At 41.8% G+C, this 27,662-nt stretch overlaps 1 protein-coding gene across 4 annotated transcripts; it reads left to right on the forward strand.

The window, feature by feature from the left end:
- The first annotated feature begins 13,889 nt into the window (after window positions 1-13,889).
- Window positions 13,890-27,453, forward strand: rnpc3 (RNA-binding region (RNP1, RRM) containing 3). Of its 4 annotated transcripts, none has more exons than XM_068581759.1 (16): window positions 13,890-14,064; window positions 14,677-14,862; window positions 14,941-14,988; window positions 15,095-15,204; window positions 15,627-15,716; window positions 17,466-17,577; window positions 18,241-18,309; window positions 18,895-19,037; window positions 19,288-19,413; window positions 19,854-19,996; window positions 21,943-22,128; window positions 24,059-24,153; window positions 24,386-24,444; window positions 25,108-25,240; window positions 26,809-26,887; window positions 27,070-27,453. In XM_068581759.1, the coding sequence occupies exons 2-15, from the start codon at window positions 14,710-14,712 to the stop codon at window positions 26,875-26,877; spliced, it is 1,536 nt and encodes a 511-aa protein (XP_068437860.1). In that variant the 5' UTR covers window positions 13,890-14,064; window positions 14,677-14,709; the 3' UTR covers window positions 26,878-26,887; window positions 27,070-27,453. The 4 variants fall into 4 exon arrangements, with proteins under 4 accessions (XP_068437860.1, XP_068437858.1, XP_068437861.1 ...); XM_068581757.1 differs by having other exon boundaries at window positions 14,699-14,862; XM_068581760.1 differs by having other exon boundaries at window positions 14,699-14,862; window positions 27,383-27,453.
- Window positions 27,454-27,662: the final 209 nt, after the last annotated feature.

Below are 27,662 nucleotides of genomic sequence, written 5' to 3' on the forward strand. Positions count from 1 at the left end.
GTAGCACGCAGAATGATATGGTACTATGGTCATAACCTTCACAAAGGATTGATGTGTGAATTTGATGCACAATATGTCATAGTAATGTTCTGCTGTTCTAAAGCTCTGATATGTGACATTATGTAACCGATGTTTTGAACTAGTGTTATATGTGCGTATTGGTTGTAATGGAAACTGCACTGTCCTTTGTTCAAGGAAGCATTATGCTATCTAGAGCTAGTTGAGATTAGTTTGTCACACTTTTGTGACAGCTAATGGCCAATAGTCGCCTCCCATTGGAGGTGTTCTGGGCTTGACACGTTTACAAAGTCATTGCTGACCATCCAGGAAGAAATTCAACGTAGTAAAGGACTGCTCTGAATGATCGTTTGCCACCAATAATATAAACCAAGAAATAATCACAAAAGATTGGACGGGTGTAAAATGTCATAATGATTAACTCTAGTTGGACATGTGAAAAAAACAACTGTAAAACTTGCAAAAAAAAGTGTGTGTGTGTGTGTGCGTATATATATACATGTATATCTATCTATCTATCTATCTATCTATCTATCTATCTATATATATATATATATATATATATATATATATATATATATATATATATATATATATATATATATATATATATATATATATATATATAAACATTTTTGAAATAACAATATGATTTTGATCTTATGACACAATCGAGAAATATTGTCACATCAGAAATGAGACAACATGTACGGTTTTGGTTAAGTTTAGGCTCAAACTCAACTTGGTTAGGGCAAGATCATGGTTAGGATTGAAATGTGGGTTGGGTTACAATTATTACTTTATGAAGGTTAAGAGACGTTCGTCATGATAACAATATTCAACACTTCACTAATGATTAAAAGAAAGCAATGTTTGATGGAAAACAGAACTCCTTTATAAGTTTATTGTTCTGTTGGCCCATGCATCCACCCAGACCTTTTCCCTCTGCACACGTTCTGACTCTACAACAGCGTAACCCGACAGACAAGAGTCATTTTCCTCACGTCCACCAACATTTGTCACAACATCCATTTGCGCAATACAACAGACACCTCACAAAACAACCACTGGCATCAGACTGCATGCAACTTTTACTGAGGAATGCCTTGATGATTTTACACTTGTGACCAGCGGAGTGTTCCACGTTGTCTTTGCATAAGGCCGGGTCAGCAATGAAACCAGACGAATGGAAAGAAAATGCCAAGGAGCAGCCATACAATGCTCCACTGTTCAATACACTGATTACTGTATTTAGATCACTATTCAACCATTATGGACATTATGGAAGAGGTGAATAAAAGAATGGCTCAGATGACATAATATTTATTAAAATATTTGTACAAATACAATTGCTACATCAAGAAAGTTTACTGTTTTGTCGCTGTAAAGTGATATTAATATCATTTGCATCTTGCAGTACATACTCAAAACCAGTAAAACAAACACTCAAGCATCTTGCTGTTTGGAAACTCCATAAAGTAGAGGGTAAAAATGCAAATCATGTGTCGGGAGTTGTGTGAGTTGATTATTTTGGGAGGCTGTTTGGCCCCAGCACGACACGTGATAGGGAGGCCAGTGACATTTTTTGGGGGAAAAAAACAAACCTGCATTAAAAAATGGATATTCATTTTAAACGTTTCCTGTTTGACACATTTTATGAGTACTGTACGCATGTACAGAATAGTCCTACTTGCCATGAGTTTTACCTGACATGGTATTGAAACACAAGCACTTTTCACAGGCACACTCAAGTCAACCACCCGCCACTGTCTGTCACTGTTTACACACTGCACGGAGCAGAGTATAAAGAGCTCTTTCTCCACACTCGCTCCAGTCCACTAACACAAGCAAGAAAAAAGTTCCCTCACTTGGCTAACATTATTTTTGGATACCACAGCATTTCATCAGAATAAATACACTTAGAAGATTGTATCAATTGGTAAAAGGCGTCATCGTGGAATGGAAATCTTCTAATAAAAGCTTAAGGAGAAGTTGTGTAATTTGAGGGAATCGGTGGAAAGCCAATGCCTCATTTGGTTAAAAGTTTCTATGCCATGGGTTTTGGTGTTTTATAGATAGATTGGTGCATTTGCAAAAGCTCTTCGTTGTCATACAAAGCACTCTGACAGTGACAACCATGTATTATTTTCAATGTGGTCTGCCATGTAGCGCACCAGAATTAACATCTGAATAAATGCTGCCTCCATTTTGGGAGGGCATGAGATACCGTTATATGGAGATGGTGTCAGTGGAGGTTGGTGGTGCTTATTTAGACAAACAGACATAAATAAAACAAGAAAAGGCCTAAGCATCATCTGCAGACCTGATTCAAAGTTGCATTCAAACTTTGTGAATAAAGCATCTATTGGTTTAGTTTCAGTTGGTATTATCTTTGATTTCATAACTTTACTCCAGAAATCATGATCTTTCAAATGTAAATACATTATGTTTTGCATGTTTGTGATATATTTGTATATTAGTGATGGCTCTAGTGTTGTGCCACTACCCTAATAATGCATGTGTTTAACAAAACTGTGTTGAAATCAACATCAACTGAGTTATATTATGATGCGTTCATGGTCTGTTTGGTCAAAAGAGTACTGCGCATAAGTAAACTTTATTATGACGTGTCGCCCTTTAACCTCCTTTAAAGAACCACTCTATGTCTTGTGCTTATAAACCTCAGTCTGACACATAAAGTTGACGTTGATTAGGGTTCACACAATTATTGTGGAGCACAGCACAATAACTATGTGATATGTTATGGACAGTTTGAGTGCTACACACATTTCTCCCCCTTATTAATGGAACAATAGCTTCCAGACAATAATGAAAAGCTGAAGGTAGAGCTGTATGTTCACACCACCTGGTCGGGGCAGACCTCCAGTGAGCCCTCGGGACGAAAATGTAAATATAGGAGAGTTGAATGACCTTGGAATGTGAGGCTGAGGCTGAGGGGAAAAAGACAGCGGACACATTAATACTGTACACCCTCTGTTGCACCGCCCTTATTACAGGTAGCAAGCTGAGCGTTAGTAAAAGTCTGAATGAGCTACGGTGGCCAGATGGTGGGTGTTGACTCCTGCAGGGGTGAAGAAAGCAGGGAATCACCCTGCCTGGACGGGAAGATAGAGTGGCGACTGTGATGTGAGGGTGGGTGGCCTCAATTAGCTCCAGCTCAGCATGGTGGCGCGGTGGAGTGGTCGAGCACATTTGTAGAATAGCTATGAGACCAAATACACTCACGTTTGATTAAAAAAAAAAACAGCAGTAAGTTAAAAACTGATGTTTGATTAAGAAAATGCTGCAACACGGACATTGACTTGGAGTCCCCTTATTAGAGGACCCTTTTATATCAGGCCACAAGGTACAGATTCATGGTATATGGTTTATCTCCCTCATTTATAGAAATGAGGGTAGACTGTATAACAGAAACCCCTCCAACAGCACCACAAACTGCATCCTCTAATACCATCCAGTTCAATGTAGTTCAATGTAGTTAACCACCCTGCCACGCTAAAAGCAAGGAAATGTGAAAAATACAGCATGTAATGTTTGATAGGATATGTTTTTACTGTAATTTAGCAGTTATAAAACTGATGCTGTGTCTCAGCGGCACACAGTTACCTATAAAGAGCAGAGGTTTACGCTTCTGAGCCAGCACTGACTAAAATAAATCGTCTTTCTCACATTTCCTGGTTTGCTTTGTGGGCAGTGGAAGTCAAGCCTCCTTCACAGAGCTCCTTTTCATATGCCCCTGTGTCTCCCTCCCACCCTGCAACGGAGTTGTTGAGAACTGCCCTGTGACAGCATGCAGTGTGCACCCACAGGGGCGGCACTGGAATACTGTGGCCTCTAAATGGATGCCCATAGGACAGGGTTCACAGACTGGCTGAGTGATGCATTGTAGGAGGTGAACTGTATGTCCCTATTCATATTACAAAATGACAGGGCGTGTGTGCTTTTGTAAGCATTTGATGTGGTGGAGTTTGGATTCATGTGTAATGCAAGTCTGTCCTTCTGTTACTGTCGCATTGCTTTTGATTGTGAGGGAGAATATTAGTACGACCAAGCTTTTTTTCATTATCTCCTTAAGATCCTTGTTCCTGTACCCTCACATGACCCTTTCAGTCTTTTTTTTTAAGGCTGTATATTATCGCCTACATGCTGATCCATGGTACTAAGTCATTTTCACCAGACAGACAGCCCTAAGTGGCTCTAAAGCTACTCCAAAGAGTCTTCCGAGAGATTCTGTCGGAACTAAAAAAAAGATCAAAAGCACTAATTTATACACATGTATTCATACAATTTGCCAAGCTGATGAGATCCTTGCATTTGCAATGTGTTTAACTCCAAAGCAGAGCCATTTTTACACTTACAGCCATTACAGCCATTATGGGACTGTAAAACGGCTTGCTTGCACAGCAAATAGCAATTTTCTGAAAATGCACAATGCAATTAATGCACAATGTTAGACTACTGAGAAGAATAGAGTTTTACAACAGTCTAAATAAAAGACAGAACATGAGTAGTCATTGCTGGTATTTGATCAGCATGCATTAACATGAACATCTGATGTCTCTATTAATTGGAAAGCGCTAAGATGTGACACAAAATGTGCTCAGACAGAACCTAAAATAAAGAAATGATTCACTTGCTCTACTTGTTTCCAAAGAAACACTTTAAACACAGTGTTGAATTGAAAAAAAAAAATATATTTTTGTTTTTGCAGCAAACTCCAGAGTCTGGGATGTCCTAAAAGTCTATGAATGCACCAAACATTAATGCACCAAACATTTCTATGCAGTGTTGATAGATTTTCGACGGAGAGTAAAAGTGACAGAGCATACACTGAGATGAATTACCTACTGTATGTTACATGTTTCTGCACGTTGGTGCACATACCAGACAGTCATGACTTGGAACGAATGGCCTAAATCTGTAGTGCCGTTTTCAGTCATTGCCATTGTCGATAACCTATTTTTAATGCACTCTCCATTGAACTTTGTGACATCCTGTTTGACCCCTGACCACCAAGGTAGTTTGGAGAAGGGGTCATAACATAGCTCAAGACGAGTCATGCAGCACTCACCTCCAGCCAGAGCTGCCTGTTCTGCTTGTGCTTTCTTTTTTCTCAAACAAATTTTCCAACACAGACCCCCAAGGCTAACTTTCAGTACAGACCCTCGGTGTTCAGGTATGCTGCGAAGAACCACGTCGGAAGAACAGAGAGGGAAGGAGAGTTCAGTGCAAACCTGTTGGGGATTAAACACAATGTTTCATCTGTTTGTGTATTTATGAAGCATTTCATTGTGACATTATCAAAACAATATCTTACAATATCCCTTTCAGTCATACATACCATTTCTCAGTACTGGCACAGACCTTTTTCTAATAATAGCCATATAAGTCTTGAATGCAGAAAAGGTATAATATAGGAGTTATAAACTATTTTAATCATGGCTGTGTGTATTTAGATGTGCCTGCAACCCTTATGTCAGCCAGTAACCCACAATACCAAGGCCCTGGGACACAAAAATGGAATGCAGCCGTCACTTTTCATCATCATTGTTATTGGTTACGCCTGCATTTAGGAAGCCAAAAATGTCTCTCATGGCCTATTGTGGCCTACTGTGCTAGCTTACGAACACACTTAAATATAATAGAGCCATTGGTATTAACACCTGTGTAAGTCAAAATGTCAGGGTTTTTTTTGACTGACATAATTTGTTTATTTTAAAGATTCATTAAGTTTTCAAATGAGTCTCTAAAGCGTGAGGCTAGTAGCTAGTAGTTATTTATTAGGAAATTAGGAAACAATTACCATCCTTAAAAACCATTAGGTAGGCTTTCATTTTGACTGTCAACTATTGTCCAAGAATATGACCGCTCTGGTTGTAGATACTAACTATAAATGTGAAGTTAAGTGACGTAAAGTGTTTTTGTTATTTTTTAATTTTTGTTTGATGTTCTTTGGTACTTTCTAACATAGTGTAATCATTGACTTAGCTTACAAATGTTACTGAACTGATGGCACATTAGCTTAGTTGACTGATTGACAGACTCTGGTGCTGGAGACACCAGGCCCCCACTTGGAGAAACACAGGCCTTCTATAATTAAGGAATTGCAGCCAGCAATGAGACGTGGTAGAGACTAGCAGTCGAGACATGGCAAGTATCAGGCATTTAAGGTTTGTACATCCTCCCTGCAATGGAACGATAGGATTGTGCTTAATCCCTGTGACTGTTACCTCAGTGCACTGTGAACCTCACCATATTATGTTGTCGACTGTGGATGTCACTAGGTTGCCGGTGGTATATATATATGTATATATTTATATATATATATATATATATATATATATATATATATATATATATATATATATATATATATATATATATATACGCTAAGGTACAAGATTATTTGAGGCTTGGCAGCGAGGTTAAAAGCCTGAAGCGTGAAAGAATCACATTGGGAGAAAAGACGATCGCTGAAGCACCACTGATTGTGTGAATCAATGTTTTTTTTAACCTCGGTTGCGACTGGAATCCCTTAGAAATGGGAATGGTCTCCATATGTGCAGTCTTTTGATAGCGTTGCCAATGCACTGTCAGGGTAGGCCTATGTCATGTGGCCTGCTCAGATTATGTCAGAGCAATATGGAATTTCTTTTGAACTTTGTTTCATTTCAGAGATCTTTCTTGTTTGATGCAAGATCAACATGAAAGCAGTTGGTGTCCCATACAGCTGCAGTTGGAGAAATGACTTGAAGATGATTTGAACGGCTTTAGGGGTTGACAACTCCGAAGCAAGTTTAGAGGAGGCATTCTTGGTGGTAATGTCAGACTGCTGCATGCAGCAACTGCTTCAAAGGATCTATAATTTGAATAGATACATTTCTCCAATAGAAAACAGAGGAAGATTCCTGCTGTAGTGCAGCTGTGTGCCACCATTCACCATGTGGTGCAGTCAAGCTCGAGGAAGTGCCCGCGCATTAGAGGGATAATTAACTGTTGGAGAGGGCATTCTGGCTGAGCCGGTGGATTGGGGTGACGCGCAGAGACGAAACATCAAACAAGGAGGCAAAGTAGAACACAGTGTACGAGACTCTTACATTGTGACCGGAGGATCTTTGAGTAGAAATAGAACAGCTGTGTCACATCATACATGTATGTTTCTGGGAAGAAAGTAGAGATCTAACTTACTAAATTTAGAAGTTGAAACCAACACCATATGAAAAGTTTCAAGTTGGGTATTTCAGGAGGCAAAAAGTAGAATGCTCCGCGTACAAACCGACTGTACATCCATGAAGCATGCAATCATGTATGTTGTATAACTACTTCTATTCTGAGAAGAATAGAAGTAGTTATTTTCAGCCACACTAGCAGCGTGGCTCTGGGCATGGCATTGTCAGTCCGTCCACCACTTTCATCCAGACTCAACAACTGTTGGATATAAATGCGGCACAGAGATGTCTTCTTATCCCACCTCCAACACCATCAGTGAGTCATAGTCCTGACGACACAGCTTTTAGGAGGCCTACAGACGTTCATGGTCACCAGTGGATGATTCCTCATAACTCTGGTGCTTCCCTGACTTTTCCAACCTTTAAGTGCAGCTTGATCCGGGATGAACAATGATGAAGGCTCAATGGTCACTGACCTCCCGTTGCTTTCACCCATCTTATTTTTTTGGGACCAGGCATTGGACCGCCAGCAGAAGGCTGAGCAATGGGTGAGCTCAAGGTCCTAGCTGGGTTAGCTTAGCTTTCATCTGGGCTCTCCTGCCTGTGGGCGCTTTGTTGGCGTTTGGTCCGGCAGGTCTGGCTGGTGGTGTCCGCCGTGGGCGGCGATCCTCTCAAATTCCACTGCACTTGATTCAATCCCCACGCTCCCTCGTCAGATGTTGATGAATGTATTCAGTCACAGGCCATTACTTATGAAGACAAAGGAAAACACAGACAAAGAGACACAAATGAACTGTAATTCATGGGATCTACCGGCTGCAACATGTACATGCACCTCCGGTATCACTCATCATGTAACCCATCATGTAACTTTGACCTTGGGCCATTACTGCAAATCCTAAGATGGTATCTCTCTCTGTGGTTGCTGGTGTTCAGTGTTCGGCTCTGCAGACAGCATTCCTCACATTCTGCCTTAATTCCTGATTTCCTTTCACCCTCCTTCCAGAGGGGGTGACACCCCGTTTGGTCCCTGCACATTTCTTACCATTCTCCTCCAAGCCTTGATTCTTCTACACTGCCAGGTAGAGAGCCGATGAGTAAACTGAACGTGCACTGGTTTAGACCTGAGAGTGAAAGTTGCAATAACAGAGGGCCCTCATTATTATTATTAGAGAGCAGTTAAAGGCAGAAGTGTGTGCACTGGACAGATGTAAATTGTCTCTCTGGTGGGAAGTCTGTTTATGTGGATCCTGCAGTGGAGGAATTTGGTGTTTCACCAGTCGATAGTCGCTTTCTTGTCTTTCTGTTTCAGACAGTGATCGTAAACAGGATACAAGACTTTAATTGCTGCTGATTTATTTGCAATTCAGCCTGAGACCGAGCGAGGTAGTTGCCTTCAACAACCAAATGAAGTTTGAGGCGATGTCAGCTGAGACTGCAGGTGCCGCTTGCATCATTTCGGGATGTCTGACACCAGGTCCATTCCATAAGCTGTTTTAATATGCATTTATCACATTATTGTTGTATATATTGTATTTTGTGCATGTTTGGGTCGAACCTACACATAATGTAAACCTAACAGGATGAACTTACACATTTCCTCTACATCACCATCCATCAAATGCTTGCTGGGAAGTGCTGATTAAATAGAGATTACCCAAATTTCATATTATTTAAGTTTTTGTCTAGACTCCATATGTGCCATGATTATCAACCTGTGTGCTCTCCAGAACATGTAACTCTAAGTATCCACACCACACCTCTCTTTTCTAAGCACTGTTTACGTTTAAGGCAAATAGAAATTATCTTTGATTCCTCCCAAGGAGTATTTGCTTTAACAAAGAGTGACATATATGAAGAGTACATGCAAAATATGACCGGCTTACTTGTCTTTCCCGTAGAAACAGAATCCAACAATAACAACTGTGGCATAAACTAGTAATAATTAAATAATCTGTTCAGTACCAAAAACATCTGCGGATCACATGCATCTTCAATACTCGATACTAGTCGTAAATCTGTCTGCAGGAAGGCTTTGTCCTCCATTCTGACACGAACACAAAGCATTATGTGAGACTTTAGTGGTCTTATGTCCACAGCATGTCACGTCTGTTGTGGCTAGTTGAAACACAACCCACATGTGACTTTGTATTTACCTTTGAAGAGAAAGTTGTAATGTTGTAATCCAACTTGAGCACCTGTAAAATATAATCTACATCAGCGTGTTACCACTGTCTCTGTGAGCATGCTAGCACAACTGCTGGTGTGGCTGACTCTTGTGCATGCTTATGTACGTACACAGCTAATTTTCCAATGGACCTCCGTGTTGGTGCCGGACGACATGGTTCCTGGTGGCAACTACCAAGCTTCAATTAATATGAGCAGTAACTCTAGGTGTGGCTTTGTCCTGGCTTAGAAGGAATTAGTGACCATTAAACTCAACAATAATAGTAGTAGTAAGCAATAGTAATACATTTGCCTGATGGCTCATCTTTCAGGAAGGTCACAGGATTTGTAGAAGTCACTGTTGGCTCCATCTTACATGGAGCAAACATAAAAAATGTCTATTTAAACAAGTAGCTTGTTGGCCTGTATGCTTCTGTATTCATAAAAAGGCTGCAATGAAGATTCACAGGCTTGAAAAGGGAGGGAAGTGAAGTCTGGAAACCAGTCACAGTTACAGTCACTGGCATTCCACACCAATCTGAGAGATGGGCTTTGTCAAACACACACATGCAGTGTTAAGAAAGACTGACAGGACGAGGAACTTTAGGGATACACTCGTAGTTTATTTACTTGCTCACGGTGCGATGACATGAATGATACCTCCCTCGCATCTGTTCGTCCAATGTGAAGCTGGAGCCAGAAGCAACTTAGCTTAGCTTAGCACAAAGACTGAAAACACTAGTCCGGCTCTGTCTGAATGTAACAAACTCCTCCCATACCAGCAACTTTATAGCTCATATATATATATATATATATATATATATATATATATATATATATATATATATATATATATATATATATATGCTTGTTAAACAGGACAAAACCAACGTGTAAACATAAAACATTTTTGTGTCTTTCATGGGGGTTGTGTGTGTGTGGGGCTATTTCTTGGCCGTGCTTCAGATGCAGTTGTTAAGAAAATACTTAAGATGCAAATGCTAAAACTAAAACATCCCAGTGAGCCCAGACCTGTTTTCCAGTGAAATAAACCAAGTCTTGTATGTGGCATATTTGTAGAGGCACAATGGAGGCGTGATGTGCTCAGGACCAAAGTTTTGCAATGCAGTTTCCATGCAGGCTGCTGGAAATACACACTATCCCACAGAGGCCCCTGCTGCCCCATTCATTGCCCCGACCATGAAAGAGTCCATTTAAAGCCTCAGAGGCTGGACATGACCTGAGTTTACTGTCTAGGCTGTATTAGCCTTCCCTCTGTGCCCAGTCGGGGAATACACAGGCCACGTGGACCTGATGAGGACTGTAGGACCCTGTTGAAGAGAAATCCTCTAAACCTCTGTATGACTGACTACACATTTTGTTCCTTAAACACCAAGTTGAATTTAGTGTATATTATTTTGTGTCCAAATATGTCTGAGGTCAGGACAATAATGCTCTTCCTCAAGTATTTACATAGTTGTTTTTTCATTAGTAAAGCCCTTGAACTCATGTGTGGAGTTGCCAAATGTGTTTCATCTGAAGCTAGAACCTAACAGGAAAGTATTTCTGTGGGCGACTTCAGAGAGGAGGAGAAACACTGGAGAGTTATGAGGAGAAGCTTGAGTGTTGACCTTATTACTAAGGCAGCCATTTTGAAAAACCAGGCGCAAAATTGCATCTGGAAATCTTACCATCAGTATCAAGTGTATGTTCAACACATACCAAAGCACATCCATTTATAACAGTTATTATATAGTTATATTATCTCTCCCAGGTCCAAACTCCTGAATTTTTCACACAATTGCTTACTGTTTATAGTGTCTCTTCCAGGAGGCTTTTCATTAACACGTTAAGCTGCTTAATGCCATGCTGTTGTGTTAACATAAGGACAAACCCACAGAGAGATGTCACCTGCTGCAGTTCCTCAAGGCTCCAAAGAACATCCTAGCATCTTTCACCTCATTGTTTTGGTTTCGCAGACTATGACTTTAGCACACGTTAGCATCATAATTTTAATTTCAGCAGCAGCTGGCAGTTGTTTCTCAACCTAAAAGCTATGAGAGAGAGACAGATATGTTCATCGGGAGTTGGTGCAGGCCAAAAGAGAGCTTAAAGGAGAGACAAGTGGACTTAACATTTGCCTAGTGGACAGAAACATGACTCCAGGTGAATGCTAATGTTGCTGCTGTCTGCTGGATGTGTATCAGGCCACTACAGGGTGATGCTATTTCAAAGTTGTGGTTAAATACCTCAAGTGGCATTAAAAAACAAGCAGACTTGAGCATTATTAAAATGTTAGAAAAGATCTGCTGGTCATATAACGTTGTCTCTGGGAAAGGCTCCAGTGCACACTGTTTGAATGTGTGTCTTTCTGAAAGGGCAGTGCAAGCAAAGATGGAGACTAAAGTAAAAGAAGCAGAACTCCAGCTGAGTGAAGCTTGTTGTTTTACAATGTGTGCTGACCTTTCTCCAATAAGCCAGTTTGTGTTTCTCATGAAACATCACAAAGCTGTTACCAGACACTGGAACAAGACACTGGCTCTGTACACAGTGGATGTAGGACTCTCTAATAAGAGATGATTTTGAATGATTAAAAAATACAAACACAATATTCCTTCTGGCGACTGCTTAGTAATGTATAACATCTCTCTGACAGAATCATTACCCCAGCTTGCCAGCAGAGGCAGTAAAAGCCCTTCTTCTGACTTTCCACCTGAACCTGACCTTTTTTCAGTTTCTTCACTTCTCCTGTACGCCAACCACTTTTCCTTCAGCTCGCTCAAAGGACCGATATGTAGCCTGGAACTTGCAATTTTATGAAGCGAGAGATCCAGTGCTGTCATTGTCAACCTCCTCTGGTCTGGCATCATGTTCGTCATAAAAAGGCATCTAGTCTGAAGATTTTATTGGAATGAAATGTCGGCAATTTGGAGCTTTATACCCCAACATATTACAATAAGCCCAACTGATACAGACTGAGTCAGACTCAAGTTGTTTTTCCCTCCCTCTCTCTCTCTCTCTCTCTCTCTCTCTCTCTCTCTGTCTCTCTCTCTCTCTCTCTCTCTCTCTCTCTCTCTCTCTCTCTCTCTCTCTCTCTCTCTCTCTTTCTCTCTCTCTCCCTCCCTCTCTTCCCAGCTACCACCACATTCTCGATCATCATCTCTCTCTCTCTCTCTTGCTCTCCCTGAGTCTGATGCGTTACGTCGGAGGGAGGAAGGAGGATCGAGTGTCTACCGTTCCTCCCATCACCTGTGAAATTTCAGAGCCAGGCCACGGTGAAAGGGGGTATTGTGTCCCCCTGATGAGGAATGCCCTTGCGTCTCTCCTCAAAGAAAGGGCTTCATTTGGCCAGGAATTTGGAGGCATCTCGAGAAGTGTATGAGGAAGATTTTCTCGGGGGTGGGGATGGAAAGCTCAAGGCCATCATAAGCCTGAACAGGAGAAAGACAGGCCTTCCCTAGCTGGTACCCATTCTCTGTGATACTGATAGATTTGCTTTGGCTCAACAGAAACCTCTGGGGCAGAGGTGGACAAGTTTCACTTTGTGATCCTTTAAGTCTCGATATATGATTAATGAACTATCTAACCATGTTCATGTCTCTCAAAGGTACATTGAAATGGACATTTTTATTAGTTTTTCAACATAATACAATATGAAAGACAACCGATTGTAGTCGAGGGGGAGGGGACTTAGTAACACTTGGAAATGTCACATCTATGACTGCTGCAGCAGCTGACATTTCATATGGAAAGACTGACACCTGCTGGTAAAGGACAACAACTACACTTAATGTGCAGGTGTGTTTGTTGAAATACATGACAGTGTGCATTGTAAATGCTATTTACTATGGCTTTGACAATATCCGATTTTCACTTCACGATCATCAGGACCGAAATAATTCACAATAATGATATTGTACTATGATATCATATTGTACTATAATATCATAGCTCATCTATTACCACCTACAGAGAAGCCCTGCACTATTTTACATTACAAATACACAACAGATATTTAAGCGTGCATTCTTAATTTGAAACACAGACAAAATGATCTTTCAGTACAAAAATTCTTCAACAACAGTTAAAAAAATTTGCCCAAAATATGAACACAAACAATAGCCTGATAGTAATACGGATCAAGTAGGTATAGGACTAGTATTCTAGACAGTTAAAATATTGGCTAACATTTTGATATGTTGACACTTGACAGTCATCTTTTATATTTTATGTCATTAAGTAAAATCACTGTGGATTCTGTATATTTTAAATAGTATGCACTTTACATCAAGACTGACATAAGTAGACTTGTTTATATTTTTACAGTGTAATTTAATTCCAGAAGTCCTCTATTGTAACTATCGCCATTAACAGCAGTTTCGTAAAAACTTCGCCCGATTACACGCGGTAGATTGAACCAATGTTCAGAGACGGCGTCACACTCCAGTCCAGAAGGTGGCGCTAACATTTTGCTCCTCCCAAAATAACCGTAGAAGAAGAAGTATAAGCAGAGGAAGGCGGAAGCTACTGTTTACTGGCTGCAGCCGCGGCGGGCTGGTTGGTCACGCTAAAAATATATCACTTGCACTCTGAATTGCTTGCTTAAACATTATTTGACTGTACTAGTGGCTGTGTCTGATGCACTGGAATCATAAGGGGATTCACAGTTGACCTCGGCAAAAGTCACAAGGTAAATACACCTCCAGGTTTGCTTCGCTCAGACAGCGTTAGCTAGCCTGAGCTAAGATTAGAGCTAGCCCTGTGTGGTTGTGGTTCTCTGTTCATATAAATGCTGGTTTAACTTGCTGGTCCAGGAACACGCATTACACGATACACTTAACTGATAAACCGTGTCTTCGGCTAATTAAGAAAGTGTCAGGGTTGGTTATTGAATACGGCAGTAACACTAGCTAATGATTCAGTTACAACACAATGCGTGCACAGTTGTAAGAATGACTTTGCACATTACGCTCCAAATTACAGTTGTAACTTAGTTACTGAAAGATGTTTGTAATGTTTTGTCCACCCTCATTTAGCTGGGGACAAAACCAGTCTCAGGTTTGTTTGAGTGGTTATTGTTGAACTGCTGTTGTTCTGTTCACTCTTTATTATTAATAATAATAATAATAACGCAGTTAATAAAATGGGGGATCAGAATCAGATCCATTTATTCACCAGGTATGTATCACATACAAGGAGGCGGGTTATTCATACATTAGACAAACAACAACAATCGACACAGTGCAAGAAACAGGACCCAACTAGCTGTCCAGCACGGTTGCCTGTTTTTGTGTCACTGCAGCATCTCTCTGCCTTCTGTCCAGCGCAGAAAAAAATGGACACAAATGAGGAGCCGGGCCAAACGAACGTCAGCAAAACGCTGCTCATCCGCCGCCTGCCAGCCGAGCTCACACGAGACGAGAAGGAGGACCTCTTGAAGTATTTTGGAGCGGAGTCGGTCAGGGTCTTCTCGACCACAGGTCGCCTGGTAGGTTACCAAGCTTTCATGTCCCCACATCGACTTTGAGCTGCTGTCTTTCCTGAACACGTCTCTCCATCTCCACAGAGACATGCAGCTTTCGCGACCTTTAGAAGTGAGAAGTCAGCCGCAAAAGTGAGTTGTTTGTGCAGTGATTTGTATTCGTGACATTTGAGGAAGCCTCGCTTGCATAAAGTCAGAGCTAAAAGTGAATCTCATTTCGTCACTGCGTGTGTTTTAGGCTCTCAACAGGCTCCATCAGTTGGAGGTCCTTGATCATACGCTTGTCGCAGAGTTTGCAAAAGGCCAAGATCACATCACGGTATTGAAGGACCCACCGGTGTCAGCTGGGTAAGTCGTCAGATTTTTTTTTTTTATCTGAACAGGCCGTAGTTATAAGTAACTTTTGCACGTATTAATAATACGTGCTGCTCACCTCCCTGTGAGATTGAGTTGGTGTCAATGTCAGGTTGTGTGGTCTTAAGATCCTGTTGTATGCTCTCACGGACTCGACATGATTTCCCCATATACAGGTTTTCATTTTATAAGTGGACAAAAATCAACACATCAATTTGACCAGATACAATTAGAAAAAGTTCAATTTAAACACGCTGTTAACTGAAATCTACACCTAGTGCTCGGGTGAAACTCACACAGCTTTCATGCGGACATATTCTCAGATAAATTGAACAAGTAGCATTAAACGACATGACAAAGCCACGGGTTAAAGCCACAGTTGATTCCTTTTTGTAACGTGCACTTTTTTTCTACAGTGGTAAACATGTCAAGAGAGACCAGAAGAAACAGGAGACCAAGCAGCCAAACATTCCCCTCATCGAGGCCGGCATTGCGCCAAACCTTGGGTGAGTGTTGAACGCACATCTATTAACTCTAATTTAATTCCTAATTGAGACGAGGCATTTTTTTTACTGATGCGTTTGGCTGATTCATCGGTAAGGCCACTCGCCCGTGTCTGAAGTGATGACATTGAAATGCTTCAAATATACTCAGCAGGTGGTTTAGTTTGTCTCAAGTGCCTTTTTACGTACGACATCATGTTGAGTTCTGCTGTTTGCTCTCGCTGTGTCTTGTGAGGTTAAAGCAAAAATTATCCCATTACATTCTGCCATATCAGACCCCATCTCTCATGACCAGGGCGTCACCCATCCAAATGACACTCGATAAAATTAGATATGCACGTATGACGCACGCTGTCCCAAACCTGACTTCCTGGAGGCTAGCTGACAGTAAACCTGGACGAGTAATCGTCAGCAGCCGTCACCAACCTTTTTGTCCAATTAGATGGTCGGGTCGCCATGGAGCGCCCGGCAGGCCGTCTGTCCTGCCAGTTGGTGGTATCGGGAGGTCTTTGATGCCGATCGCTCCAGTACTGCCTGTCTACCCTGCCTTGTGCTAAAATAGGATCTGGATCAGCCACTTCCTGATCTGATGCTATTTGCTTGATTATGTATTTTTAGCGTGGAGTCGTTTATCAGATGCACTCAAGGTGAATATATTCTACTGGGATATCTTTATTGTGTTCCATACTCAAAAAAAAAGTATTATGTGTTACAGTAGGTGATTTGGGTGTTGTTTTCTTCCTGATGTACGTTATACTCTGGGATAAACCAAGCAGCAGTTTGATGGTCTCTGTAGTTTTTATATCGCAGAGTTGATGCATGAATATATTAAGTTTCCAGAATATTAATTAAGCATTTGTTCATGAATACAATAACCGGACAGGAATGTAGTAAATCCAGTGGTCAGATTAAACAAAAAACTATACAAAAATCCAATAAAAAAATATAAGTTTTTCTTATTGTCTACAACGGCTTAATCCTAATACAGGTCCTGTCTTTAACAAACTGAATCCAGAAGTCCATCAGTTAGCCGCCTGTTTTTGGAGACATTTTAGATCAGGTGAACAAAATGGATGAGCCTCTTGAGACCAGGACATTTACCACAACTACACGTTTAATTTTAAAACACTGGACCATAAACAAATGTCAGACACACACTATGTTAGCATGTACAAATAAAGTGATCGACATTCTTCTGTCTTTCGTTTACTTTTTTAATTCTCTTCACTTTTCTTTTCTTGATTGTACAGATGCTTTGCAGCAAAAGTTAGCGCGTTCTCCTAAACATTATGACAGTTATCCAATGGGTATAAATTTAGGCCATTTTCCCTTTTTCCCCTCAGTGCCAGCAGAACTGCTAACAGATTTCTTTGTCATCTGGCCAAGTGGCAGATTAAACAACACACATTGAACCCCCCCCACACTTGAAGTCTTTGTTTATTAGGCCTCCGAGTCTTTTAGCTTATAAAAGTTATTATTACACGAGGACAAGCTTTGGTGCTGACACGGCTCGCTGGTCCCTGCGTCCCTTAATGGCCGGCTTTCATATTTGTTGGCCGAGTGCTATGTCATCTAAAGAATGAGTTACCTGGCTGAAGCCCGCCGGCTTGACCACATATTCACGCATCTGTTATTTTGACATATTTCGTGAGTTGTTAAGAGGGGGATATTGTATTTTAAGCGGCCAGTTGCATCGACAGATTTTCTTTTTTTAAAGTAATTTTGTCTTTTCCCTCTCTCTCTCTCCGACAGGTTGACGTTTCAGTCGAATCCCAATTTGAAATATTTATACCCACCACCTTCTAATGGCATTCTGACAAATATTACACATGTCCTCATGAGTGTGCCAAAGTTTTACGTCCAAGTGAGTGCATACCGCTTCTTTCATATCATTTTATTCTGCGTACAATACCGGTACATCTTTGATATGCATATGTTGGTCATCTGTGTCTATTCCAATTGTGTTTCAGTTCCTGTATTCATCATTTGTAATTTGTACCAAATAAATGCAAATGCGACAGCATTTTGAGCCTTCACGTTCCCATTTTAAATGGAAACATGAATAACCCAGAGGTTTTTGAACTGCATCCAAGCTCTTAAAGATCAAACAGCAAACATTTGCCTTTTTTTAAATTTCAATTTTGGGAGCAAGTATTAATAATAAACCGTAAGTGGGAGGCATGAGTTATAGGTTTAACATTTCCCTGGGAGCTGTGCTGCCTGTGTTTTCACTGCCGCTGCTACTCCTAGCGTTGGCGTCTTGGTGGTGCTAGTGTGTTGCGAGGAAGCCGCCTCCGTGCTCAGCCTCACCGCTGCTATCTCACTTCAGCCTCAATCTCACCTTGATCCTGGTATTTTAAATGAAAATGCAAAAGCCTTGCAATCTGTTTAACATATGGAGCCTGAGTTTCCAGCTGCCTGTTTTGAGAGCAGCAGTATATTCACGTTACCGGCTCCCACCCAGCTTTTGGTATGAATCTTCAGATGCAGCCATCACGGTTCTAATATCTTATCTCCAATTACACAGGTACTGCATCTGATGAACAAGATGAATTTACCGTGTCCGTTTGGCCCGGTCACTGCCCGGCCCCCCATGGTAAGCCTGCGTACATGGGATGAAGAGGAACAGGCTCATGGCTGAATAGGTTGTAGATGGTTCGGATGTAATTTCTTGATTGTATGAATAGAAATAAAATGTGGAACATGTCATCTTTGGCACTCTTAGAAATTGTGAAACGGTTATCTAGGACTTCTATGGGCAGCAACATTAAAACACATAGTTACAAACAGAAAACACAAAAACAAGACGAGTTAAAAGAAACTAAAAGCTAAGAGACAATGATGTAACGGAGTTCATTTAAGAAACATTTACACTTTTGAAAAACCTGCCTCTATTTCTTTCATTCTAAATTTAAAAGCAGTCAGTGGTATCAGTTATTAAAGCTTTAAACCATTGTGATTTAGTTTGAGCCTCGTATAATCGATCACGCCTACTGTGAGGATAAACGTGTAGCCGGCCGTGCCTTAATACTTGTATCACTTCTACGATCTTCAAGCCAATGAATCCCAGTTTTGACCAATGCATACCATGTCCCCTCGCAGAGACTACACTCCTGAAGTCTGTCAGTTGAACCCGGAGGCATTCGCAAGCTAAGCCGGGTTTGTTTTGTTTTTTCTGCAGTTTGAGCTCCTGCCTCCCGCACCACCCTTCCCCATGCCTCCTGCCTTCCCTCCCGACTACCCCCCGTTACCAGAGGAGGAGATGGAGCTGTCCAGCGGAGAAGAATCGGAGTATGAGAGCGGGGACGACGAAGACAAGGAGAGGTGCGGAGCAGTAGTTGCAGAAGACTTATTTTTGCGTAGACAGATTCTCGAGGCAAAGGGAGCCACTTTCATCTTTGCTGTGCATTGCCGTTGCCATTCGATGTTGAGGTGTCATTCAGATATTTTTCTAGACTCAATCGTGGCTTGAAGCGAAATGTCTTAAAACTCCAATAATTGGGTGATTTAAATTATTATTATTTTGTCCGAGGTTGACATTTTTCCTTTATTCCCTATCTTTGCTTCATTCCAGGATTGTTCGTCTGATGGGCCTGGTCAACCAAGCATGCAAGAGACCCATGAGACCCAAAACTGCTTCAAAGAGAAAGAAGCCCAGGATCAAGGATCTACTCTATGCTCCCAAACCAGACTCTCAGAGGTAACCCAAAGGCACTCGTGCATGTCACAGTCCTCATGCATACACAGGATTCTTAGGCAGCCGAGAAAAAAAGGATGAAAACCTCCAGACAATATTCCTCATAAAGACAGCCTTTTGTGGCGCACAAGCATATTGTTTCAGCACCACACACACACATATATATATATATATATATATATATATATATATATATATATATATATATATACACACACACACACACACACACACACACACACACACACACACACACACACACACAGAGACACTGCTTTAATGGCAGACCACAGACTCTGTTTTCGAAACTACACACACACACACACACACAAACGCGCTTTGATTTCCTAAACTCTTGAGCCTCTCTGCAGCAGGTTTATTATTGTGGGTACCTTTTAGAGGCTGCCGTTGAGCGGAGTGCTGATTGTCTCTCCCGTCCTCAGTGCTCCGGTGCTGCAGCCCTCCGATGTGTTCGAGCAGCCCCATCCCGCCGGGCAGAGGAAAATTGAATTCCACATTTCGGTTCCAGAGGTGGCGGCCACCGTGGAGGGAAGTGGGCCAGTTCAGTGTGAAGATGAAGTCGGAGGTAAGAGATAGTCACTTGGCGCATCAAGTATTTCTACCACTACGTAGCTCGTTGGTTTTTGTTGTTGCTATTATTGATTTTATCATTTTGTGACTGAGAAAAATGTCCACCATAATTTCCCAGAGCCCAAGGTGATGTCCTTAAAGTTCTCGCTTTGTCTGACGCAACTATTCTAAATTCACGACAATAAAAAGATGAGAAAAGTAGCAACTCATTAAACATTTAAGAAGCTTGAATATGTTTGTGCTTAGAAAGGTGTTTTGTTCCCATTTATTGACACTTTGCTAGACGTAAACTCTAGGTAATGTCAAGTCAATGACTTTAAATGATGTATTGAAGTCTCTAACAACTCAAAAAAGTGAAAATTGCTCATTGCAAACGGAATAGAATCAGCAAAGGAGTTGACATTTTTTTCCTTGATAAATAAATGAAATGTTAAGTAGCTTCTAATCAATTTCCTGTCGACTGACTAAAGGTTTAATCTGCTGATCGTTCAGCTTTAGTTTCCATTAATATCTTCCCGTTCGCATCTCTTAGCTGTTATTGATTACTGACTGGTGCCAAAGCTCATCAGGCTAAATTGTACGAGCCACCTTTTTTAAATGCGGACGTCTAATCAGTGGAGGAGCGCTGTTCACTAAAATGAGAAGCGCTGGCCCGGCTGTCTGTAAGAAAAGCGCAGCGCCTTGTCTCTTTTGAGGAAGAAAGGCACCATAAGGATTTCATTATTACTATACATCATGTTTATTATCACCTAGAAGCAGGAGGTGGTCTGATACTCATAAGTTAAAGCCCTTACCATGGATCCAAGTGTTGCACAGCCAGTATATCAGAGCAGAAAGGTTTTACCATTATCTGTACGAGAAAATGTCATTGGGGGCACAGGCTGTGCTGCTTGTCAGCTGTGCAGTTCCCCGTTTGCCTTATCTCCCCTCTTTCGAGCTACAACTTCACTCCCTGGCAAGCCCCTGAGAAGTAAAATAGATCTCAAAGTCAAACACAAAAGATTTCCTAAAGGCAGGGGGGAGATAAACTATGACAGGTGGCTTTTTGGATTAGTCTTGTTTTGGGAAAGGGGGGGTGTTGTGTGATCCGATAAACAAGCTATTTAAATGGAAAGGGGAGTTTGGGGTGGGGGGGTGGCAGATAAGAAGGAGGATAATTTTGAAAGCAGTGATCTAGTTCTCTGCCGAGAGTGTATCAGAAAAGCTCTCCGACATTTCTTGCTCCGGTGAGCGCGCGCACACACATACTCACACACAATACAAGCACACCTTATGACTAGCTTTTTTGCTGCCTCCTCAGATTTGTACAGGCTCACCGCTCTTAGTAATTCCATCTACAATATGTGTATGTGTGCGCGTGCACTCAAGAGTTATCCTTCCTCGCTGCCTTTCAAACTCATGTTTACAAAACAGCAATGGATTTTGATTTGATTACAGTTCTTTATTTGACGTAGACATGAATGTGCTTACGCCTCACTCTCTTAAGACCGGCTTCTTCAGCGCAAACCAATTTGACTGTGACTTTATTTCCAGCAAAAGACTGCATTCACCGCGTTAACCGTCGCCCGAAGAAATCCCTGTTTTCGACTCAATTGGTTTATAACGAGGCCGCAATTCGACATTTTAAACAATCAATGTGTTAAACTAATTCTGACCAGGAGGATTTGCATCCACTCTTCCCATCCTGAGCTCGTTTGGTTTCCTGAAGACGATAAACATTGTCCCCAGAAGGCCGATGTTTGGTTACTTCACCATCTGCTGTCGTGAGGCACTTTGAAAACTTCCATCTGCGTTTGGGCTGCAGGGAGAGTGTCCTCTTCCTGTTTTGTACATCATCCGACGTACTGACGCGTAACACGGAAGGCCGTTTCTTCGAGATGAATGCGGCAACGCCTTGGTGAGCTGGTTGGTAATGTGTCGACCTCTTGCATCCCCTTTCAGAACCGGATGAGAGGGAGCTCCCCCCCAGCAGCGGGCGGGAGGCGGCGGAGGCTGAGGGCTTTGGGAAGCTTTACCCCAGCGTGCAGGCGTCCCAACAGGAAGACGAGCACAGCGACGACGGGCAGGACCTCCCCTCGGACGTCGTCTCCAGAAAGGAGCTGGAGAAAGGCCGGCTGTCGAGAGATGGTAAACGCAAGGGGAGGCCACACACAGGGGTGGGGTTGAGAGCGGTGCTTAAACCGCTGATTAGAGACGGAGAAGTCAATGAACTAGACCTTTTAGTTTAAACAACTGAGAAGAAACTAATTGTTGCAGTTTAGGGAAGTGCTAACAATAATAACTCAGACATTATTTTTCCATGTTCGCAAATGTTTTTATTGTTTTTAATGACGCTGCAGTATATATACCAGCAGTGACCATATCCACTTACAGGTTCCTCTAAGGAATCCTGTTCTGTGTCGGGACGAGACGAGCAGAAGCAGCAACAGAGTTCCTTTTGAAATGCATATTAGAGAAATTTGGCAGTTAGCGTGAGCAGCGAGAGCCTCGGTGGGGGAAACAAAAAAGAAAAGTGCCAACTGCAGAGAATCGAACTTGACAAAAGAAACCGATCCCTCGAGAGGAAGACGAGCTAAACAAAAAACGTTTAAGATCAGCATTACCTTTCCAAGATTTAAATCACCTCGCGATGAAATCGTTGTTTGGCTTTTCGGAAACGGTAACTTCTGCTGCTGGTGTGTGCAAAAATATCAAAGATTACTTGTCACCAAAACGATTCCATAGCCAGTAACGTACTCATCTTTTGATGCAGTGTCTCATGCGTCTGTTACCTTTTTGCATCCAGGACAAATAATGGCAACCTCAGGTGAAGTTGAGGCCAAGCATTACTGGGGCTCGCTGGTCAATATGTAATTGAGGCTGTCAGTCGGTTTATTCATCTTGGTTCTTTAAGCAAAGGCTTGTCAACAAAGTGGCACTTGAATTGGATAAAAGTGCGCTGAGCCTTCACTCTACCGCTGAAGCCACTCCAATCAATATTTTTAGATTAACAATGGATCAAATTACTGAGTAATATGTAAGGGTTGGCTCTCGATGACAAACCACAGAGAGAAATTGTCCCGCCGCTTCAGTTCCCTCTCAGCCGTACGCGGCATTGAAACACCTCTCGGTTCATTGTTTTACGGTCTCGCCTCTCCCACCCGGCCGTCTCCAAATGCATTGGGGGCATTGCCCCCCGACTAGCTGGTGGATAAATAGATATCTACCTCAAAGGAGAATGAATATTGGACTGACGTTCAGTGACCAGAAGCACGGCTCGAAGCGAAGACAAAAACACATTGAATTTTGGTGTGTTGACAATGGAGAAGTGAAGATATTCCATCTCTTTAAAATCAAACATTGAGAAAAAAAAACCTTGGGCACAGATCCACAATTGATATCAATATTTATACATCCATTCAAATAATGTTTTCTGTATGCAAGAAAAATATTAATGGGTTATCGCAATTACATTTGGAGCAACGGCTTTGTGAAAACAACTCGTGTTTGAACACAGCTTTGGTTCCTAAATGTAATCTGCCAAACCGTTCAGCACCTGAAGCCACGTTTGAGGGCGGTTGTGATTTTAACCTATTTCCATAATGGGAATCCAAGCACATAAGAAAAAGTGAAGCAATGATCGTAACGTGTATATGTGGAAGTGATTCAGACGTGGGAACATTTCTAAATGTTCACAATATTCAAAGACAAAGAGTCCTGTTAGGTGTGATTATTTGTTCTTCCTGGACCGACACGCGGCGTTCAGGCATGTTTTCCATTCAAGTCGCTGAAATACGATTCGTCCAAGTCCTGTCTGTGGATGAGCTGGCTGGCAGGTGCTGGGATCAAACATGCAACCGCTGCTTTAATGTCTCGGCTCACCTCTCAGCCCAGCTCTGCAATCCTCTCCGTCTTAGATAAAACATTTAGTGGATGGTATTGAGTTGCGATGACTTTGAATTTACCTTTATGTATGTACGGGCAGCTCTGTGACCATCCTTTTGTATTTGTATTTTGAAATGCTCCTCGCATCATTTTCTTTTTTTTCTTCTTTTCTTTTAAAAAAAAAAAAAAACAGAGATAAAAAGGATGTCTGTGTTTAAAAACTATGACGCGGGTGAGCCTACCTGCAGACTGTACGTGAAGAATATTGCGAAGCAAGTGGAAGAGAAAGTAAGTACATTTATAGCACTTGACCCACTTTCTTTACTCGATGTTGATGCTCATTGTGGAGTTTTCATTCATTGCTTTCGATCGTTATGAGTCGTCGCATGTCATTCTTTGTGAATACATGTCAACCTTCTGGTTTTTGCTGTGAAGTGTTTGCATGACTTCTGCGTGAACCATAGAATAAACTATGCTTTCATATTCATTTATTGACTATTTTTCATCGTTTGTCTTCCAGGACCTGAAGTACATCTACGGGAGATACGTCAACCCGTTGTCAGAGGCCGAGAGAAACATGTATGTAAACGGACCAGACCTCCTGGCTGAGTTTCTTATTGACATGGCTTGCGTGTCGCTTCAGCCCATCAAAAATCTTCCTGAGCTATTTCTGACTCCAGCAATTTGTCCCTTTCCTCCGAGAGTTTTTAGTAATTCATGCTGACTGTGTGTTGTGTTATTAATAAGCACCTAACCTGACATAGGGATCACGAGGGACATTTTATGCTTGCGCATCAGCAGCACTTCAAATGAATATTCTACCTGAGTCATCAGACCGAGCTTATGTTGAGGAGAAGGGCCCGACTCCGAACACAGATGTCGGGGATAAACAAGGAGATGCAAGAGAAACAGTTTGGCCTCTGGTAACCCGCCTCTAAATTGTGGGGGACCACATCTTAGATGTCCTTTAAACATTTATAGATGGAATAAAAAGGGTTCACAACGGTTGCTTCTCTTAGGCTTCAGTTGCAAATCAGTTGAACCAAGTTGTTGGAATAGAAACCGGCAGGTTCTTGGGTCTCTTGGAGCCTACGATTGACAGACAGTGTTTAATGTGGTCACAGCAGCAGATCATATTTTCCCATTCCCTTCCTTTTACTTAATAGCTACAACATAATGTGGGCTTGGCTGTACACCTGGACTGATAATGATGTGTCCCTGCTTTTCTTTCTTTCTTCTCAGGTTTGACATTGTGTTAATGAAGGAGGGGCGGATGAAAGGGCAGGCCTTCGTAGGACTCCCCAGTGAGCCGAGTGCAGAGAAAGCCCTGCGGGAAACCAACGGCTACGTTCTCTACGACAAGCCCCTCGTCGTCGTATCCTTTAACCCCCCCTCTCACTAGATGAAACAAAGGCAATATTTTACAAAGGCTGGGAATCCAGCCTCATTTGGAGGAGGTGGACACACAGTCTACCTATATCTTACCTAACAGATGCCCTGAAACAAAGAGGATAGGTTGGTGAAGCGCTGAGCAAGTCAAGGGCCATTTCCCATCGCATATAGGAGGTATAAGCACAATATGTCAGAGTGTGTGGAGAGTGCTACCCACAAGGAACCAATTGGGAAAAGAAAGCTGTAGACGGGGTATATACCATGCACTGAACGTGCATTAAGGGGCAGCTAAGAGGTGGTGTGTGTTTGTTTAGTATTATGTGGATGCCTCCCATCGCAGATACGTTGTTTGGCTTTGCCCCTCTGAAAGCGAGGACTCTGTTCCTGGCAGCGCTGAACCACCACCTGCTCTTCCTCGGCCCAGCAGCTATAATTGCACATCAACCTTTGAACTTGTCTAATGGAACAAGGCTATTGATTTCGAGGGTGTGTTGATGTGCATCCCATAGCCAATTAGCTCGGCGACGGCGTGTTAATCTTCCCATTCAAAGACTAAACAGCAGGGTCTGCAATGTAATTTGGTTGGAGACGTTGTCCTGCAGTATGAACCATCTGAAGATATACCAGTGTGCTCAAAGGGTAGCAAATCTAACTCACCATGCATTTTAAGGTCGACTTGGATTGTTTAAAGGGGGTGTATTCAATTTGGAGCATCAAAAAGTCAAGCAAGGTTCATCTCGGTACAGATGTCTTTTTAAGCAGAGGACAGCCGGTCCCAGTTTAGAGTCCTTATAATGATTTTTTCAGTGCTAGCTAGAGACTGCAGCATGCCACTTGCCAGAGAATCCTCAAACAGCTTGCTACAAAAATAAGGGAGCTGGGAGAAGAAGAAGGGAAAAAAAACGGGTGGAAAAATGCATGAAATGTAAGGTCTGGCACTGCAGTGGCAGCCTTTCACACATCACATACACCCCCCTCTCTTTTCATTTAATCCCATATTCATCTATTCGTGTGTATGGCGTAGATGACGTAGCCGTCACCCCAGCAGACACGGTGACCTGAGCTCTTAACGGGTCCATCTTTTGGCCAGTAGTCTTCTGGTGTTCATACGCAAACGGCTGCAACCTTTTTCCTCAAATGCATTTCCCATGAGGGGGGCCAAGTGTCACAAGGAAGAGGCCACATGGTTTACCGCTGCTGCGTACATCTCTGGGAGTAAAACATGATTAGATACGAAGAGAGAATATAGGTCTGCAATCATCCGTCTTTGAACTCGTGCCTGAAGCTAGACTGGTGCTTCGCGGTGAGGTCTGGGTTTTGGTTGCATATTCTCTGTGGCACTATTGGTGTATTTAGCTTTTTTAGATGGATTGGTATACATTTTAAGTATCAGAGGTTACTAATGGGGCTGGATGAAGGAGCCCATCTTGTTGCTTGTACAGGGTTATGTGTTTGATGTGCTCCCCTTGTCTTGCATGAAAAGAAAGATGCTTCATCGAGTGAAAGTAGTGAAAATGTCTGCAGCCTACAGACCTTAACTATAAACCTCAGCAATTTGCCCGATCTGCCAAACCAAAAGAAGACAACACGGTTACCAAGAGAGGCCCAAAACCACGATGAACTCCACAAGGTGAGTGAGAGACTTCGGCATCTGCTCAGAGAAAATGTTCAAATGAAAAGTGTTTTCTCACAAAGTCGTAGTGTCATCTGTTCTATATATATTTCTATATATTTATTTCTTTAGAACAAGCGTTGTTATTCTTGTAATGGTGTTTTCTTTTTACGTTTGTGTTTACACTTTATTTATTCAAGATGCCAAGGCTTGATATTGTGGCCCAGCAGAACCAATTGTATCCTTATTCTGGCATATCCTTTGGAGAGAAAAAAAAAAGAAAGGAAAGAAAATGGGGGCAGTTTATTTGTAGTTCTTGTGGCACAATTGGAACTTGAAACAGTCTGGATTGTAGTCTAAATTTAAAAAAAGACTGTCATGCTTTGTTTCTGTAGTCTACTGTCTCTCACAGTATGTTCTCTGAATATAAGTGTAGACTCTGTAAACCTGTGCTATTTTGGAGTCTCAAACGTCTCTTTACGTTTCTCTCTACCTTGTTTGACTGATTTTCAGGTGATGGTCGGCAGATGTCATCTTCTTCTTTTCTTACTGAATAAAAAGAAAAAGCTATTTTATTAAGATAACTTTTGTCACGTTTTTTTTTACGATCACAGCATCATCACTTCAGCCATAAACTTTCATAACAGATTATCTTCAGTCCTGAACATGCTGGAGAAGATACAGTGCCTCGCAAAAGTAATCAGAACACAACAAACCTACCAAGAGCGGACTAATATAGTATTTTTATATATTTGCATATCGATTTTTCTTTTGGTTTATCAATTTTGACTAT

This window comes from Clinocottus analis, unplaced genomic scaffold, assembly GCF_023055335.1.
Source record: "Clinocottus analis isolate CAN_PGR_092001 unplaced genomic scaffold, fCliAna1.0.p SCAF_18, whole genome shotgun sequence".
Taxonomy (NCBI): domain Eukaryota; kingdom Metazoa; phylum Chordata; class Actinopteri; order Perciformes; family Cottidae; genus Clinocottus; species Clinocottus analis.

Excerpts from the sequence above, each read along its gene's own strand:
- rnpc3 (XM_068581759.1), top strand. The coding sequence starts at position 14,710 with ATGGACACAAATGAGGAGCCGGGCCAAACGAACGTCAGCAAAACGCTG. Across the intron at positions 18,310-18,894 it reads TCACTGCCCGGCCCCCCATG|TTTGAGCTCCTGCCTCCCGC; the intron begins GTAAGCCTGCGT and ends TTTTTTCTGCAG. Across the intron at positions 24,154-24,385 it reads CGAAGCAAGTGGAAGAGAAA|GACCTGAAGTACATCTACGG; the intron begins GTAAGTACATTT and ends TTTGTCTTCCAG.